Raw genomic sequence first — 20,204 nt, 5'->3', positions numbered from 1 at the left:
CTCGCGCATTATCCCGGGCACACCATCGACTGATGATGGCTAACATGTTACAAACTGTGATCTCTGGAAACCGGCGGTGGGTGTTTTGGGGCCGCGCATGGTGGATCGGCGACACGTCGTCCATCTTCGAAATGGACGAACCTAGTTCATCATCATACACCAAATACGGCAGCAACATCATGGATGATTACTGCCCATTCCGAGACACGTGTCGGCCACCCAACCGTGAACGACGCCCTGCGGTGCGAAACGCGCAAGAGGATCCCGGCTTATAGATTGCATCTTATAAGGAAGAAAGGTTTAATGGGTTATTGGTGGGCAGGAGAAGACGAGGGAGATACGCGACCGCTGCCGCCCACCGCCGCTTCGATCAGCCTCGCGGTATCACCGGCTGAACGCCATCCCCGCCTGTGACTGTGCAGGCGGTGGTCAAATGAGATTAGTTCAAGCTATTGTTTGGTAATCAACAAGAAAGGATATATAAGATGGTAAAAGTGGGAAGGGAAGTGTCACCGCTTGGCTCCTGATCCTTTTATATATATATATATATATATATACAAAATAAAGCTTGGACAGTTGTATAGGCATCACCAAACTATATATATGTACGTAGTAGATTTTGATATAAGAGACGAAAAGAGCGATGCCGTCGTCCACGAATCAGAGGATATGCCTGCTCTTATCCTTTTGGGGCAACCGGGCCCTCAACTTACGTTAGCTTAATTTCGGTCAACCGTCCTGAGCACCACCGGTCGTCGCCCGTCGTCCAAACATTTGTGTGGCTGTCGCACGCACTTATTTTCGATGTTGGGGACCGGAAGGCGTCGTTCTTTCTTACTTTAGGAAACGAATGGAACTGTTTCCTCCCCTGCCATCATCTTTACACCTACTGCACCCATGATTTCATATAGTTTTAATATGAGTACATCCTGCCAAATCCAAAAAATTAAAAAATATAAAAGAGAAGAAATGTCCTACGTGAATGTCTATATGATCTCTCTCGAATATCGGGCAACAAATGAGGCAATCCAGTCTGCGGCATTATTTACCTTTCGAAACATATGTAGTGCAGCTTTTTGAACAGTACGTGTTTATATATATATATATATATACACACACATTAAAGGCTTCCCGGTCCGGTCCGAATGCTCTTCCTCCGACGAGTGGCGTCTGGGAATCGAGGATTGGATGGGCGATTCGGTTAGGGAAAACGAAAGCATCTTGGTTTGTACTAGTTTTCTTGGATTGACGTGAGGAAATTAAGCTGCTTGCTTGCGTCCGCGAGACGCATACTTCCCAGGGGGTAGGTAAATGTGCCGTTGGCCGGTCCACTTGGCGGACAGTTGCTGCATATTTGCCACGACGAAAGAATGATTCTCCTTCCCAATCCATGGATCATACATCAATCGATTCGAAATCTGTGCAATCTATGGTCCAAGAAGTTTGGGGTGTCTAAAACTGTGTGCAGAATGCGATCAATCATTCTTTTGCGGGGAAGATTCAACCTCTACCTCGACTGAGTCGACCTACTCTTGACCTGGATTCGTGGCTGATCCTGATCGAACCAGCCGCAACCCCATCTTATGTTTAATCACCGTGAGATATGCCGGCAAAGACAAAGTTACAGCACTTGGACGCAGATGCACATATTGATCATTGCACTCGCCCAGTCAACGCCCATCTATCATGTAGCTAGGTCGATGCCATTTGGTGCCGACATTCTTCCACGCCATTTAGTCGCCAGGCCGAGGCTGGTCCCATTTTGTTGGGTTAGCAGGTTTTTTTTTGTTTTTTTTACTGGGCCGTTGGTCCCCGTAGGTATGAATTACATACCTCAATTATTAGAGGGTGGAAATCGAGACGAAGGAACGGGAAAGGTCGGGATGGAATGGCGCAACGAGAAAGGTGTGAGGGAGCAGCGCGTAAAGATTCCATCGACGGGGACGGATGGATGCGCCCACGCGAATTACATGTGCTCCCATCCACCCGTCTCTCTCTCTATGATTGTTTCGATGGAAAGCCCGATACTTGTTCAATAGAGGTATGGGTCCGTCTCCTGAAGGGGCCAATCCTGCTCCAAGCCATGTCCCTCGACCATGTTTAGACGGACTGCGACGGGCCAAGTGGGTGGGTCCACTTCTAGCCAGCCAAGATTGACCCGGAACCCTTTTCCCAGGTCCAGGTTCCTATCTCACCCGTGCGCCTCGGCATAAAAAAGAAATCAGAAGAAAAGCCGACCTCTGACGCGCAGAGCAACGTCAAAGCAACTTGCTCGATGCATCTGCACCTTCCATCCATCAATCAAATAAAATTATGGACCCCCTAAGCCTGCATGATTTTTTTTTTTTTATGTTTTTTGTTTTTTTAAAATTTTTTTTTTTTTTTTTTTTTTTTTTGTACATCGGCTGCTCTCTAACATGAGCACAACCAACTGCATCACTACCAAGAAGACTACATAAATCAGAAGGAACAGAGAGTTGCTAAGTCCATAAAATATTTTCAGTGTGAAGAGCAACAAATGAGGTGACCCAATCCGAAGCTTGGTTCGCCTTCAGAAAGATGATGTATATGATCTGAACAATGCGGCACTTCCGCAGCATGCAGCCTATTATTTCTAGGAGCGGATGCCCAATCTCTCCCTGCCTAAGTACTCAATCAACACTATTGAGTCTCCCGAGCAAAAGGTAAGGCCATTCAGTTGGATGCAAATGCAGCATCACGTCACCAGGCAATGATATGATATGATAGGATTACAGAGAGGATGGCCTCAGAGAATCCTAATCCACATTGGCAATCACCTTGCAGAAGCTTCCAAGCAACAAGTCGAAATGGCGGTGCAGGTGAGTTCCGAGGACGTGCTCATGCGGGGTGGGTAGTATCTTCTCGACTCCTTGCTGCTAATGTCCTGCTGCCCATGACCTCGATGCAAGATTAATGTAGGGCGGATGCAGTGCTATCAGGAGGAGAAGCTTAGAACGTAATAAAATCAATCCATTTTCATGCATTGATCCTGCAATTTCATCCTCCAACGTATACATACATTTAATAAGTAAATGCGTCCGCGTGTGCTAGCTCTAAAGAGAAAATTGCCTTACGGCTAAGAATTGTGACCTGCACCATCCTGTTCTAAAGAGAAGCCCAAGATTATTGATCCCCTCAATCAATTCGCACGGAACAGAATATGCAATGAGCGATCGAAACAAGCATCATTGGGTAAAGCAACCAATATTTTCAAGAGGAAGCTAGCAATCCATGCTATACTTTGAGGTTTTCAATAATACAGATGGCCAATCATTTGTCGCACCCCTAATTCAAGGCAAATAATTCCCTAGATCCAATCTGACCTGATCAATCGTGGGCCAGGTCTATAGCATCCCACCATGCCAACAACTGGAACCACCTCAACAAAACAAAATGAAAAAAAAAGGTGTTCTTTCTCCTCCTTCCTCCTTTCTCTCCCTCTCCTATAGATCCATCCACCTTTTCCTCCCCTCCCCAAAAATCTTGACCCTAGATCCCATCAGAGAGTGGAGAGAGTAGCAGGCTAAGGGGGAGAATAGCTATCAATTTACCTACATAACGGTGTACTCCAATATGTTACAACAAATAATACAATATTTAAAAAGGCAAACTTGCAAAAAAGGAAGTAAAAGGGTAAAAGCATGGATGCACCCTCTCCTCCTCGAAAAAAAAAGGAGGGGAAAACACAGGAGAGAGAGAGAGAGAGAGAGAGAGAGAGAGAGAGAGAGAGAGAGTACATAAATCAATATTTTCAAACACGAAATTCCTATAATTTAAGAACACACTTTTTTTTATCTATATATTAATTGATACATAGCTTATGAGTTTGATGTTATTTGCTTATATAATCCTTAAAAATAAATTTCATAACAAGGCACGTTATTAACTTAGTGATAAATGTTTTTTATCTGCTTGAATGTCGCTATTGATGCTTATTATGTGCATGCCTCATTTATTCTTCTAATGGAATTATATGTTGCTGGAGCTTGTGGGTCGTAACCTTTATAAAGAACTGTTACCATTTGGAGGGATTATAACTGGAATAGGGCCTATACATGGATGGTTATGTATGTTTGTGGCTAATAATCCCATTGCAAAAAGGGGCACAAACTAGCCTATCATAATCAAGAAACATATAAGGGCACAAGAAATTGTTGCTGAGTATAAGTTGCCATGCATATATCTTCTAATCATATCCATTCAAACAAGCCCATAAAAAAGATCAAAGAGTTTAAAGTAAAAGATTGTATTACAAAAAAAAAATTGTATATATATCCTTCTAAATATTAGAATTTATATGAATACATTTTCAAAATTAATATTTATATATATATTCTTATCAAACACTTGTTTTGTATGTACACACTTTTTTTTTCTTTCCTATCATTATTGTTGCTATAAAATGAATTATCTACGGATCTATCCTTTGAATGGAGAAAAAGAGGCCATTTATGTTCCTAATATCATTCAAAGGCTCTATAGTGAGTATGAAAGAAAAATTTCTTTCTATTCCATTCCACTTATACATAATATTGGTTTATCAAGAGATGGTGGATTTATTTCTGATGATTTTGATGAGATGGAATGAAGAAAAAGAAGGTTCGCACAATTTATGAAGGAGAATGCACAACAACAATAAGTTAAAACAGATTTGGAGATATATATATATATATATATATATATATATATGGAAGAACCTATATGGCCATTGGTTGAAGGTGATGCCTTCAATATTTTAGGCTAGTAAAAATTTAATGGCCGAAAGTATCCTATCTTAGCTTGGATTACAAAAGATATTTTAGTAATTCCAGTATCTATGGTAGCATCCGAATCAACATTTAATGATGAGTGATAGATGCATTCCGAAGTTTATTAGATTCTGATATTGTTGAAGCTGTGATTTTTTTTTAGGATTAGCTAAGGTATGAGAAAAAAGATATTAATTTTGTATTTTATATAATATTTGTGTAAAATTTAACTTATTTATAGTACTTCACTAGTTTTTTTTTATTTTGTTTTAGGTATTATTGCATCTATTGTTCATGATCTTGATTCTTTTGCTATGTCGGATAGCTATTCTATCTTCGTTGAAAATTCAAACTGTTGCTGGTGGTCCAAACCGAGAACGATTGGCACAGCGGTGTGAACGGGGTTCCGTTTGAGTTGCCTTGGTTGGTGTTGATTGCGCTCCACCTTCCACTGGAAAACCTGCAAGCAAGCCTCGCACCACCACTGGGGTAGTGGGGGCCCTCCGACGATCAAGTCAGAGGAGATTGGAGGAGAAGGAGAGATAATAGTAGCAAGTAAGAGAATACTCTGGAAGTTCTTGCTTACCCTCCCCCTTCTCTCCCCAGCCGCATATATACCAGGCTGGGGGGTCCTTTTGGGGGGTTGGTCATCGTGTAGCACGATGGAGCTGCCACTGACATGACCGTTACAGGGCGTCGTGGGGCAGCGCTGGGTACGGCCATGACAGGGCGTAGTGGAGCTCCGCTTTGTACGGCTGTTACAGGGGATCGTGGAGCAGCGCCGGATACGACCGTTGCTGGGTGTAGTGGAGCAGAGGGCCGCGGCGTGCCTCTGGGGAATAGCCTGTCGTTGTCGAGAGATGCCCGACTCGGGGTCGGGCTGCGGAGACGAAGATGTCCGACTCGGGGTCGGATTGCTGGATCAAGGGGCTGCCGACTCGGGGTCGGGCTGCGGAGCCGAAGATGTCCGACTCGGGGTCGGATTGCTGGATCAAGGGGCAGCCGACTCGGGGTCGGGCTGTGGAGCCGAAGATGTCCGACTCGGGGTCGGATTGCTGGATCAAGGGGCTGCCGTAGTCTTCCTGGGCGCGCGTGCCGGTCACGTGGGGCATGGTGGCTAAGTTCCCCCGTAACACAAACAAATAAACATCAATTTATATACTATAATAATGTAAATGAATATGATACGTAGTTTTAAAAATATAGTTTATTGTTTTTGTTTATATATTTTAAAACTATTATGCTAATATCATCATTTTTATTGTAGGGTGATTGAAGCATTGAAAATTATCACGTGATGTCATTCCATTACATTGAACTATTCCACTTTTATTAGTTTATAAAACTTTACTAAAGATATTTGTGTTGGGATGTGTTGAGATTAACTATGGTGGATGATGGTTGTGTTTTTTATACTATTTATACATTTACATTTTTAATCTTATATCATTTATCTTATGGGCATTATGCTATTTATGTGAATCATTTATTATTTATAGGAGCTCTAGTGAGAAAATAAGTATATATTTCTTTTTTGAATATTTTTGTTTAAAAATATTCAACATTCATACATCCTAATTGACTTTTTTATTTTCTCATATTTGTATTTAGGTCTTCTGTTATGACTATGAACGAGCATACACTCATGTTAACTAGGAAGAGTGTTGGTGATCATTTGGTTTCTCAATATCAAATACTTTTTATCTCTTTTTCTGAATATCTTAGAGTTCTATGGTCCACTTCTTGTTTTAAATAGAGCTTTGAATTATAATTATCTTCCTTGCATGTAATAAATATTTACTGAAATTATAATTTTTTAATTAAATCTATCCTTTATGAATATGTCATTATGGTTTTTACTTTTATTAAAATTTCACTTCTTGCTTTTGATTAATGCTTGCCAAAATTGTAATTTTTTATTGATATATTCTTTATGATTATATCATTATTGTTAATTTTTATTATTGATGAATGCTTGTTAAAAATTTATTTTATTACTTGAATCTTTTCTTTACGATCGTGTCTTTATTGCGAGTTTTTATTATTGAATTTTGTTCAAAATTTGATTAATATCCGAAAAATATCAGATTTACATCCGTATCTATTTATAACAATTATGAATATGCTTAATATTTGATTCGTATCCGTATCTGTTTAGAACAAATATGAATATTAATTTTCATACCTATTTAATATTTATATTCGTATTTATATTTATTGAAATATATATATAAATATAGATTTACTCTATTTTCAGCTCTGCATGCATCTAGGCCAAGGACAACCGGATGAATCCGGCTTTATTTATATTTGAACTGTCAACCTTATAGGCCAAGTGGGCCCCGTTGATTGAGAGAATTCGGGCCTTCCGCCTCTTTCAAGCATTCTTGCATCCATCCGGGGATCGGGTGGATTGGGTTGGGCTTGCTTGTATACTCGTTAGGCTTAATTTTGTGATTTGGGTTTTCTTGTCCCAGGCCCTGCTCTTGACTCCCCTGGCTCTTCCTTCACCTTTTGCCCCTAACTCCTCCCTTTTTTCCTTTTCCTTATTTTCCATCTTATTCCCAACTTTTTTATTCATTTCTTTACTAATGAAATGTTTGGGAGGCTCTTCCCACTATTTTGCTGAAGGAAATTAGTGTATGCAAGCAAAGGCAACAAGTTGCAAATCTCTGAGTCGAGATACATAGATAGTCATATATGCACCATTTTGACTAACAATTGTAGTAATTATTATCTTCGAAGGTCTATGCTTTGTCAACGAACAACGTGCCATAAATGGGACAGTTAGCTACAACCCTGATCCTTGGTTTAAAATGATGATCATACTCACAAAACGGCAGTCCTAAAGATGGTTTATGAGGAATTCGATAACGTCATGGTATATAGAGTCGTGCTCTAATCATATATATGATGCTTTACGTTTGATGTGCAGACTGTGGAGCACTCCGTAACATTATCCGAGTAAAAAGAATAATATAGGCGACATCAAGAGGTACAGCAATCAAAAAGAACCACGTTTATGAATATTGACCATGTCTCTACGCCATGGCATGGCTGCAAGCCTATTGTTTGGTGGTGGAGGTTGGTTGCAGTTAGAATCGAGGTTAGGAAGTTACTCTGCGTGGGGATTTTAGGTCCGGGTTATCTTGACAAGGTTAGGGAGAAGATTAGTTAGAGATAAACAGAATAGGGTCGTGCCTCCCGTAGAATAAGGGAGGAGGAAGGGCTTGAAAGGAATATATTATATAATATTATATAATATATGTATAAATATAATATTGATATAATATATTAACATACTATTGACATGCTTTTCTTTTTTTTTTTTTTTTTCTGAACTAAGGGTAATTTTGTCCTCAACTTTTAGCTCAAGATCATTACTCTCGAATAATCTTGGATTTCCAACTTCGACGATGGACATTCCCTTTCTGGGCTGGAATTTGATAGACAGAGAATATTTTGGGATCACTATCACGTAGAATTATTATGGTACAACCAAATATGATGATCATGTTCTTCCTTGTTCCTAGTCTTCTCGTTCTGCAGTGAATTCAAAATGTTAGTAATGTAACTATCTCAGTGCAGGGTCGTGTCTTAAGTCTATCGATCCGGTAATCCGTACTGTGGTCAAGCCGATGGACGACCGTGCGGGTTATTGATAGTTGAGTACACGGGTACTGCCCTTCTAAGTTGAGCTGGCCCGGGAAAGGGAATCTGGGAATTGGATGGGCAACTACTGCTTATAAAGAGTGTTCTACTGATTCTTTTCCTATTAGACTAGTTTGTTTTTATATATTATGTATGTACTAGTAATTTTTGTATAAAAGTATAAAATACTTACAATCAATATTTTATTTAAAAAGAACATTCTTATAATACTCCAAGTGAATAATAACCTTCATATTAGTAAAGACTAACGGCGTAGGCAATTGCCACTTATCAAACCACTGTAATTGGCTCTGACAAACTCCGTTCCCGTTCCTAGGGGTGGGGTGCAATCCCTTCTCCGATTCGTTCGAAACAAGGTAGCCGTGGGCGTCCCTACCTACGGCTGGATTGAATCCGTTTTCTTCTCAACTCATACTACAGAAAGAAACAGGTATGTCATAACTTGTGTCTATCTGCTGTTAAATTACTTTATAGAGTCCTAAGGGTAGTATCAAAGATAAGGGATTCAAGCCGTATTTGTTTTGATTAGCTGTCCCAGGGAAAGGAGTAAGTATTGGCTGTTGGCATGTCCGAGCTAAGATTGGTTGAGGCGGGTAAAGACGGTTGCGTAGCTTACTTGGTAAAGTACTCCTTTAGTTTAGCGTTATCACTTCATCCATATCATCCTTAATTTTAGAATAATCACCTCATACTAAACGACCCAAACATGCTATTCGATTGATTTACTATTTCTGTAATGGTATATTCGATTATATGGTTATAAAGTTTAATTATTCAATATATATTTATTTTTTATATTCATATTTTTTATATTTAATTTGCATCCGTTTTCATTTAAAATAAATATAAATATAAATTTTTATATCCGTACTAATATCTCTATTTATCTCTATTCAAAATAAATATAGGTACAGACGCTGTGGTATCCGGTTTCAGCTTTAGCGCCGAGTTCTCCAATCAGATGGCAATAAACTAATCTACCCCCCGACGCCATCAGTTGGACGGTCCAGATTAATCCCATCAGCTAGACCGTGGAAACAGGCACGGACCGGCCCAACCCCATCGCAGTCGCACCTTGATACCTTATCCCTTCCCCCCTCGCTGCTGCCGCCATTTCTCCTTCCCTCTTCTTCCTGCGGCGAATGGCGGAGGACGATCTAAACCAGCCGGCGTCGGATGGCGGTGGCGGAGGAGGAGAAGGAGAAGAAGATGCCGCCAAGGGGGAAGAGAAGGCGGCGGAAGAGGATGCCTTCTCCTCCTCCTCCTCGTCGGAAGACGAGGAATCCGACTACTATTCGGATTACTCGTCCGACGACTATGGTGACGGTGGAGGCGAGGAGCCCGGCGAGTCCGAGGACGAGAACTCTCCGGGGGCGAACATCCGGCGGTTCACGGAGGCTCTGGAGAGCCGCGCGAACAAGAAGCGGGAGGAGGAGGAGGAGCGGGACTACGTGTACCACGAGGACCTGTTCGACTTCCCCCGGGACCCGGAGAAGTGGCGGGAGGAGGACCTCCAAGAGCTGTGGGCGGACGCCCCCGTGGAGATGACGGAGCCCGGGTGGGACCCCGTGTGGGCCGACGAGGAGGAGTGGGAGGTCGTCCGCCAGGAGATGGAGGCCGGCCGCGACCCGCCCATCGCCCCCTTCTACGTCCCCTACCGCAAGTGCTACCCGGCCATCCCCGACAACCACTACGACATCTCCAATCCCAAGTCCGTCATTGAGGAGCTCGACCGCATCGAGGAGTTCCTCAAATGGGTCAGCTATGTATTCCCGGACGGAAGCACGTCAGTGTTGCCTTGCTTTTTCTCTCTTATTGGCTTTTCAGTTTTCCCCATCATTCTTTTCCCCCTTTTTATAAGCTTTACAACGAGCCAAATTAGAATTTTTGAATCATCTTCTTGACAAGAATATCAAGCAAACGACCAATTTGTTATATTTCCTCAATGTTAATATCGAGGAAACCGTTTTGAGTTACAATTGATTGTTTATTGTCATACAGCTGGTAATCTCAGCAAGGTTGCTGTGCTATAGACTTATGTACAGGGCAATACACTTATCTTGCTTAGAGTGGCGTAGTAGACTATCTTACTGATCCTCTGTCTATTTTTGTTGGCAAAGGTATGAAGGAACTGTCTGGGATGATTTGGCTCATGGGAAAGGAGTTTATGTTGCCGAAGAGGGACTTGTCAGGTCAGATTCTTTATCATCCACCACACAGAATGCAGACTTCTTATCATTTCATTACTCTTCGTCTTTCTACTTAGCTTGGCTTCATTTTCACAATGCTCGCAACTTTACCTACCTGCGTGTGATACTATGATGTTTATTGTATGCAATGGTCTTATGGTGTATCACAGTACCATCATAACCATCAAGCTTAGTGTATCTGAATACTGGCTCTTCTGTATTGATATCTGTCCACTAAACGTAGGTAAAATGTAAGAGCAATTAATTTTTGCAAATTACACTTGCCGTTTGCCTATTCTTTCATGGAATGAACTTAAGTACAATCGAGCTCATTGAAATGATCTAGCCCACACCCGTTGAGGTTGCTTTTCTACAGATTGTCAATTCCTTCTATCATCTTCTTTTGCTCACAAGGCAGATTACTATTTTCTAAGAAATCCATTTTCCTTGTAGGTATGAAGGTGAATGGCTTCAGAATCAAATGGAAGGTCATGGAGTTGTTGAAGTAGACATTCCAGATGTAGAGCCTGTACCAGGTTCAAAGTATGTCAGAATCGATTTCTTTACCAACAATTTCATGTAACTTTGGAAAACCTTTATTATATCTTGTACTTTTCTGACTATGTACTTTAATTACCAGGCTTGAAGCTAAAATGCGTGCTGAAGGTAGGATCGTATCCATGGATTTTATGACCCCAGAAGATAGAAGATGGCTGGAGATGGATGTAGAAGATAGCTACCGCCTTTCTGGTAATCTAAGAGAAATTCCATTTTATGAAAGGGAAGAATGGGTAAAGGTGTTCGGGCAGAAACCGTAAGTAACTATCGCTTCACTCAGCTACTCATTTTTTTTCCTACTTCACATGCATCCATCCATCTCTTCTCTACCACTACCATAGTCCAATTAATTAACAACACCTTCATATCATTGTTCTCATGGTTGCCATTACCATAATTTTAGATTTTGGAAGGTGAGGATGCATCAGGCTCCTGAAATATATGCATTTGATTGTCTCATGTGGATGCTTAACCTGTTGCTATTGAAACATGATGACTCATGAATCGTTGCATTGTTATTAGGAATTATGTTTGTGATCCATCAGTGGAAATCAAACTTTGTGTAACAAATCACTTAGCATAGAGATACACACTTTTGAAGTTTAAATTAATTCTTGTACAGTTTGTTGATTCTTAGCGTCAAACTGCAGTATTTGTCATCATGAACATGTTTTGGCACTTTTTTTAAAACTTTCAGCTACGAGAAATTGCTGTCTATAATCTTGTTTAGTGATGATCATTTTGTCTGACAGAGAGAAGGGTCGATATAGATTTGCTGGACAGTGGAAGCATGGGAGAATGCATGGCTGTGGTGTATATGAAGTTAATGAACGCATTATTTATGTAGGTCCATTGCAAACTGATTAGTTTAGGACCCTTTTCAAAATTAAGTGAATATTACATGGTTTATGCTTTTGAATCCTGTCTGATCCTGGAGCACTGAGTAACATCTTGAGCATTTAAAGATTATTAGTTGTTCAGGAGAAATTTGGAGAACATCAATATTTCCGTAGTAGTTCATGTTTGTTTGCACAGTAAATCTGAGTAACAATCGCATATCCTGAATGCAGGGCAGGTTCTATTTTGGGGAACTTCTAGAAGATTCTACGGGTTGTGATTCTGATGTGTCAGCGGTATCATTTGATTTACATTCCTTGTATGCCAGTGCATTTTCTGGAAATTTTATTAATGCATCGGCTGTTTCAGTTGCATGCAGGTATAGCTGAAGTAGCTGCTGCAAAGGCACGGATGTTTATCAACAAGCCAGATGGAAGTACATTTCTAATCTACCTTACCTTTTCCTTTTAAAATGTGATATTCAATTGTTATGGATAAAACTATCTAAAGCAAAGAAGACGGCAGTTTTAGCAATCTTTATCAAAGGCCCAAGTTTTGGCTAAAGAATCCATGAGATTGACCATAAGGCTTTCTAGAAATTAATTCTTCAAAAGATGAGTAGCGTTCTCCTGTTTCCTAGAGACTTGTTGCTAGTCCATCTTAAATGTCAGACTATGCGAGTCTTCAGAGGTCTGTGGCAACATCTTATTTTGCATGTCCTTGTAAATCATGCCAAAAAGCTTTTTCTCATCACTGTAATGTAGTTTGTTTCCTCTAGCAATCAGCACTTTGAAGATGAGTACCATTCTCCCATTTCCTTGAGACTTGTTGCTAGTCCATTCGAACGTCACACTATTCAAGTCTTGAGTGGACGATGGCAATATCGAATTTTGCATGCTCCTGCAAATTATGCCAAAAAGCTCTTTCTTGTCACACTAATTTAGTCCATTTCTTGAAGTAATTTCCACTTTACTGAATCCAAACCTCCTCAGAATTTTCTATTAAATCCCACAATTTCCAGTTATTAAGGCAGTTATTGATGTCATAGGTGTCTCACTTCAGCTGTTATTTGTTGTCTCCCTGTGAATATCATGAAAATTGAACTTCATAAAACTAACACCCAGGTGATTTTTAGATATTAGGTTCACTTTTAACTGTCTTGGAGGTGACTAAAAAATAATAGTTTAAGACAGTTGTGTCAGCCTCTTTGGGCTTGTACATAAAACATGCCACTGCCATGTTGTTTTAAAGATCCACTACATTGCTAATGGCAAGTGGGAAAAAGGATTTGAAGATGCTTGTTTGATTAAGTATATTGACTCATGGTTGGGGCATGTTGCTTAATCTTGCCTCAAAATAAATGTGAAGGGACTTGCTTACTGTGTTTACAAATTTACCTTGCCGGAAAGAAAACTCGCTAGCCATCTATTCTTGAAATGAACAATACAATTCAGAATGGCTGTAGTCTAAAACAATAAAAGCCAACCATGTGGTCTACTCCTTTTTCCATCCACGTTCGTGGCTTATGCCTGATCATTGTGGATATTTCCATTGCATGTATATTCCATTCTGATTTTCTCACTCTCTGTATCCTACATCTTTCAAGATGCAAATTGGGCTGATAAGTCCTGGGATATTTCTAAATCTTCAATTAGCCTGGACTGTGGCTGAGTTGATATGTATATATTGAATAATGTCTCAAATGTAGAAATACTTGGCCTAACTTGCATGCTTTCCATTAGTCTGGACTGTGGTTGACTTGATATGTATCTTGAATAATGCCTCAACTGTAGAAAAATTTGGACTAACTTGCATGCCTAATTTCTGGCGGCCATCTTGAATAAATTTTCTGCATTTTCAGTTGGTGGTGGAAACCTCCAGCCCATCCCTCCCCTCCCTTCCCACAAATGTAGCCATAGTGCATTACCATGTCTTCATTTTTCTTTTTTCTTCAAACTTAAATACCATTTCCATTGTCCATTTATTATCAAGTTAACTCACAAAACTTTTTTAGCATAAATTATTGCATACTTTAGTTTCTTTGATCTATTCCGGCATCCAATCTCTTACTATTCTCTTTGTCCTTGTTTTTCCTCAAAGTGGTTAGAGAAGAGCGAGGTCCCTATGGTGATCCTCAACATCCATACTTCTATGAGGAAGAAGATGTATGGATGGCTCCTGGATTTATCAACCAATTTTACGAGGTGTGCTCACTGTCTGCTTTTCTACTTGTAAAACAGAAGACTGTCATTTTCTATGATGGTAATGAACTGTTTGGCATAGGTTCCTGATTACTGGAAGACATATGTGGAAGAGGTTGATCAGGAAAGGGAGATGTGGTTAAACTCATTCTACAAAGCACCACTTAGGATTCCTATGCCTGCAGAGCTCGAATATTGGTGGTCTAAAGGTACTTAATTTATTTTGTTGCTGATATTTGTAAGTACAATTCTTGATCAAATTGTAGATGTGGTGTTTGAGGACTTTTCGGTGGGTGGCACATTGTTTCAATTGGTGACTGTAGTACTGTTTTTTTTAATACCATTTCTTGTTTCGCTAATCTATAAAAATTCTTTTCTTTTGTATGGATAAAATTTAATAATTTTGAGCAGCTCTTCTTGTTAAATTGATAAGTTGATGATACAAATCAAAAGTAAGTGCACATAATCTGGATAAAAGGGTCGCTGTAGACGTGTCATTTGCCTGCATGGGTAATCGGCATGACTATCTCAGTAAACTGCTTTTAGAATTCTGTTGGTAATGAGTGAGAAGGATGCAGGGTTTTAAAGTCTTACCTCTGGATTGCAAGCATGCTTTGCCAAAAAGATTGGGTACTTTATCATAAAGCAAGAAAAAAGGTCTATCTTCCTTAAGGTTTCCTGTGTAGGAAGGATTTTAGTTTGATTTTTGATGAGTTCTATGAAAGATTTGCATGGTAACTATGCTTATGAAAGATTGCATGGTGCAGCATAGTGTTTTATGATTCCAAGCACAGGTGCACATCAGCATGAAAAGATGCATAACATTTCAAAAAATACATCAAAGGTACCCTTTTTTATGTTACTTTTGATTACATTGTGGTGAGACTTAAGCATGTTTTGAGCTTTCAAACCAGAAAATTGATGCTTCTAAACAAATCTATTGTCTTGAATAAATTTAAAATACATGCCCTTTATGATAAAACATTAGCAACTCATTTTGCTGGATTTACATGAAGAAGTTAAATTGAGTATTAAATGGAATGAATCAGAGTCCTCATGATTGTTTAACTACTCATTATCCCAGAGATCCTCTGGTGTGGGTTGGCTAGCAAGATTTTTTAGCCAAGGGCCTGGGCATTGTTTGATATCAGAATGCTATACCTTCAGCTTAATTTATGTGAACTAGGATAGTAGGATTCCAACCCCATTTAAGGCAGGCCAATAAAATGGCAATTTCATGGACAGTTAGGGATTGTAATTACTTCATCTGAAGTTCACTAATCATTTGATGGCTAAAACCATCACATCGATGCTGATTTTTGCAACAATTATATAAGAGCTGCTGAGATGCCTGACTATTGAGCAGGTGATGGCAGTGGTGATGACATCTTAGTATACAACTTGTTTGTTCATGTGAACTTTTTTGACCATCTCTATCGGTTTATAAGTTTACTTAGCAACAGCATATTTATGAGATGCTGATGGACTTCTTATATTTTTTTTTTTGTATTCAGTTTTGACTCTAAACTTGTTAGATATGAGAACATGTCCATTATAGTTTGTTTAGGGCTATCTATTACTTAACAAATGTCCCCCTTATGGATTTGTTTGTGAGTTTGTTATGTAATTGTTCTCCCAGATGGATTTCTTTATGAGTTGTGTTATGCCGATTAATACTATTCACCATCATTGTCCTTATGCATCTTCAAATCTTTTCCCTTTTCTTTGTAGATCACTCCCACCTGACTTTATTCTTCGCTTCTGCTAAGATATCGGCCTCCTTACCAGAGCCCTCTGTAGTAATTGACGCACATGAGCGAACTGATTTAATTGTTTTGCCATCATCTTTGTTAAGCTGTCTGAACTTAATCGGGTGTTGGATGTAGTCATAATTCTGCAGTAATTCATACACAAACATCTTTGTGAAAGGTATCAAGAAAATGGTGGTTTAATAACCATTTTATGGTTATTTCTCATCTCACTGGCCTGCTGGTATTTCTAACCATATTTTGTAATCTCATTTCAGATAAGTGTATCCCATCAATATTTATTGGTTAATTTTAGCGTAATTTTAACTCAACAGGTGATGATGATACTGAATTTGTTCTCGTTAACAAGGAACCTGAACCAGACCCTGCAGACCCATCGAAGCTCATGTATACAGAAGATCCTCTCATTCTTCACACTCCTACTGGACGGCTGATAAATTATGTGGATGACGAACAATATGGTGTTCGCTTATTCTGGCAACCACGTGTAGAAGATGGGGAGGATGTGGATCCTGAGAAAATTGAATTTTTACCTCTTGGATTTGATGAGTTCTTTGGGCGAAGAATGAAGGATGCAAAGAAGGAAAGTGGATTAATGCGCTTGATCACTGTAGTTGAGAATGCATTGAAGCCACTGTTGGATAAATTGGAGAAGTGGACTGAGGAGAGGAACAAAGCTAGTGACATGAAGCAGAAGCTTATAGAAAAGGAGCTGGAGTTCATTGAATCTGAGATATGCTTGGAAGAGGCAATAGAAGACTTGGAAACGGTGTTAAAGATGAAGCAAAAAGAAGAAGAGAAAAGAGCTGCAACGGGGAAGGACAGTGATGACTTTTCTGCTTCTGCTGATCTGGATGACACTGACACAGAGGATGGCGAGGATGATGATGAAGATGAAGGGGCACCGACAAGTTTCGGTACAGTGCAAGGGGAAGCTGATAATGAAACAATAGCAAGTTCTACCGACGAAAGCAAACTGGGAAAGTCTCCTTTTTCTTCTCTCTCCTTGTCATTCACCTCATGCAGCCTGGCTTCACTTGTAAGTTCTTTGATTTTTCCATCATCATATGAGGCGGTATTATAGACCTACTTATGACCATTTCTGGAAGATATCTTGCCACTGCCAAAAAGTTGGTCTAGTAGCTCTTGGTTTTCAGTAAAAGCTCTTTGCGAGCACAAGATACTTTTTTAATGGTACATGCATGTTTTTCACTATCAGCTTATCGATAGACTAGGCCCTACAAATTAAGTTGATATTTGATTAATATACTTGGCTGAATTTCCAAGCATTAAAATGCGACCATTAATCCTTGTTTATATAACCAGTTTTCTTTGAGAACCTGTTGTTTACAACCTTTAATTCGGCTATTTCATGCATTTTCTTTACAGGTTCCATCCAAGCTGCATGGATCCTCTCCATCGTGGAAGAAAGGAACATTGCCTTTTTGGTCCAAGGGTTTTGCTCATTTAAATCATGAGAAAATCATGGATAATCAGGAAAAGCTTAGCTCGGTAAAATTTTATGGTACCATTTTTCAAAGAACAAATCTGAGAATGGCACAACTACGGCCGGGTCGTTACAAGAAGAATAGTGGCTATTCTCAGATGTACTCTTTAGCTCGGATTCTTTCAGCTCATCAAGCTCAAGAGAGTTCAAAAACGAGACAGGCCAAGGAAAGATCAGCTGGTGCTCATAGTTTCAATATATTATCCCTGCATGTTCCAATTACCGATGATTTCACACCATGGTAGTACTTGATTATTATCTTTTCTTCTTTTTGTTGGCGATGTGATCGATCATGCGGGGATGAAAAGAGCTAGAGACATTCGTTTCTTATATGAAAGGACAGGAGATGAAGCAAAACTGCTTGCAGAAGTACAAAAAAATGCAAGCAGAATACTGAAAAGTTCATTCCATGTGGGATCCTGTTGTATGTGCACTAGGAGGAATTGCTTGCTAACCCTCACCATTTGCATTCCTTTACTGGTTACAGAAATTTTGGAACAGATAATAGTAGTTCTATCAGTCAAATAATGTTGCAGCTTTTATGTCTGCTGCTTGTGATTGAGTGTTTTGAGCGTCAGGTGTTTTTGCATGTTAGTGCGACAAATGATGATGGCATGGATTCGATCAGCATGTGTTTTTTGTTTTTATTGTTAAATATTCTGTTGAACTCTTGGCAGTTGAAAGTTTAGATATGTATTCTGTTTTGACGTTTAGGGAAAATCACCCGGAGATATCAAAAATTCACAATGAGGAAAAGTTTTTCTTGCATCCAAATCATATATTCTCTCGTGATGTTGGGAATGCGATGATTGGAGTTGGAATGATGTGATTTTGTGGACAATGTTGCAGGTTACGACCATGTTTCTACCGCGTGGAATAAAGGTTACATGTGAGCGTGTTCCACGATTTTGGGGCATGAGTTATTGGAGGCAGGATTAATCTGAGGCGGCAGCAGTTTTCCGAGCTATATGTGAAAATGAGTCCTGCGGTACCTCTTCCCACAAGCACGTAGGAATTGCATCTGAGAGCTTTGAAAAGCAAACAACTGGACCCCCGCCGTACTCCTCTCTCCCTGGCCCTGGCGACAGAGTATTGTGCATTTATTCCCTCTTGGAAGTGGCTGCTGCAGATCTTGGTTTCGGCAGCCTCGCGGAATACAGGTCATTTTGGTGAAAACGAAAATGCAGGGCTGCTCGTCTCATTCTTGGTTAGCGGAAGTTTCTACGTGTCCTGACCCAAGTTTTCAGGAAAGGAAGATTCTATTTAACAAAAAACTTACAACTTTAGCTATGAATTTATCATATGTTATTTTATAATGCTTTGAGAGAGAAAAACTAAAAAATCGAGTATTGCAAGTTCGAATCATTTTTTTAAAATAGAAAATATCTGATGGTAGGTCTCACAATATGTTATTTATCCATAGGTTTACTTGATTATGCGGCACGTCTCACAATACCCATACAAAGTGAGCAACGTGAATGCAACACAACAGCCAACTGACTTTTTGAGTGATACTTCACTAGACGTCCGCGGGTTGGTTTGCCTAATTGTTGAGATTGTTGATGCATCAAATCAGTTTGCGTGCCGCAGTCTCCCTCTCTTGCAACTGCCTCGGTTAATGCAAGTTCCTTGCGTGTGCTGACTTCGTAGAAGATGGGAATAGGAGCATATAAGAAACTTGTGGTGATTTCAACTACCATGCTACTTGCTTTGCTACAAGAGAGAGAGAAAGAAAGAGACGAGAGATCTGCCACCTGGAAAGAGGACGACTGTTATTACCATTCCCTTATCAGCCTTTTCAGACCAACGAATGCGCGGTGGTCCCCCAGCTGTAAAGGTCGATGTGGGCTCGTCGATTGGACCGATTGGGCCCGCCACCAAGCCGCATCCACAATACCAGACAGACTTCACGGCATCCAGATCTAATCTACAAACACAAATACAGGGATCAAGCACGATCATCCGTGAATTTTTTACCCTTCGAATGAATCTCAAAATTTATCGACCATGGGAGAAGGATTTGAAATGGAAATTTAGCAGATGGCGGGCCTAAACCGCATCCTTATGCATGACTCAGAAGTTTTCGATGCGGTCTCCTTAAGCCACCCATGCAGCCTGGTCGGAAGGGACGGAGCGTGACAGCAATCGCTGCAGGAGCTTCTCAAGGGTCCGCACGTCGATTGAAGCATAACAATTTAGTATTGGTCTCGATTTTACTGCATCAGGGTGCAGATACGGGCACTAAGAGGCACGGATAAGACTCGCCCATGGGATTCACAAGGACCGTTGGATTTTAGAGAGATTATATTCTATGCCGTGTGCGGCCGCTGCTGGTTTCTGTAGACATACATTGAGACGAAGCTTTGATAAATGAAGCCTAAAAAATAAACGGTTATGATTGACAATCATGCTCCCGCAGAACGTACGTACTGGATGAAAACGTCCCGGGAGCCGGGATTCGTCTGATGAGACGGTGCCATGAACGCCCGTCATAGCAGGTTCGTTTTGCCCAATTTACGGCGCCTTGGCGGGCTCCGAAGCCGCGCCAAAGCCGGGGCTCACGTTCGTCCGGATCTCGGTTTTTGACAGGGTTATGAACTAAAATAACGGTCATAACGGTGACGGAGAAGACCTTCCAGGCGATCAGTGCCCGCCACCACAGTAGATAACTCTGCACCGTCCGTATTTTTCTTCAATTTCCA

The 20,204-nt window shown here is 40.3% G+C and overlaps 1 protein-coding gene across 1 annotated transcript; it reads left to right on the top strand.

The window, feature by feature from the left end:
* The first annotated feature begins 9,526 nt into the window (after positions 1-9,526).
* LOC103719856 (protein TIC 100) lies at positions 9,527-18,276 on the top strand. Its single transcript, XM_008809292.4, has 11 exons — positions 9,527-10,227; positions 10,562-10,633; positions 11,084-11,173; positions 11,271-11,444; positions 11,941-12,031; positions 12,259-12,321; positions 12,395-12,461; positions 14,126-14,229; positions 14,309-14,435; positions 16,310-17,034; positions 17,385-18,276. Exons 1-11 carry the CDS (start codon positions 9,584-9,586, stop codon positions 17,745-17,747), a joined length of 2,520 nt encoding a protein of 839 aa, XP_008807514.2. The 5' UTR covers positions 9,527-9,583; the 3' UTR covers positions 17,748-18,276.
* The last annotated feature ends 1,928 nt before the right edge of the window (positions 18,277-20,204 follow it).

This window comes from Phoenix dactylifera, chromosome 14, assembly GCF_009389715.1.
Source record: "Phoenix dactylifera cultivar Barhee BC4 chromosome 14, palm_55x_up_171113_PBpolish2nd_filt_p, whole genome shotgun sequence".
NCBI lineage: Eukaryota > Viridiplantae > Streptophyta > Magnoliopsida > Arecales > Arecaceae > Phoenix > Phoenix dactylifera.
This window is presented reverse-complemented; position numbering and strand designations above follow the sequence as displayed.

What these genes read in the sequence shown, in the direction of transcription:
- LOC103719856 (XM_008809292.4), top strand. Translation starts at nt 9,584, where the DNA reads ATGGCGGAGGACGATCTAAACCAGCCGGCGTCGGATGGCGGTGGCGGA. An exon ending in GCCGAAGAGGGACTTGTCAG is followed by an intron (nt 10,634 to 11,083) that starts GTCAGATTCTTT and finishes TTTTCCTTGTAG; the next exon opens with GTATGAAGGTGAATGGCTTC. An exon ending in CATGCAGCCTGGCTTCACTT is followed by an intron (nt 17,035 to 17,384) that starts GTAAGTTCTTTG and finishes TTTTCTTTACAG; the next exon opens with GTTCCATCCAAGCTGCATGG.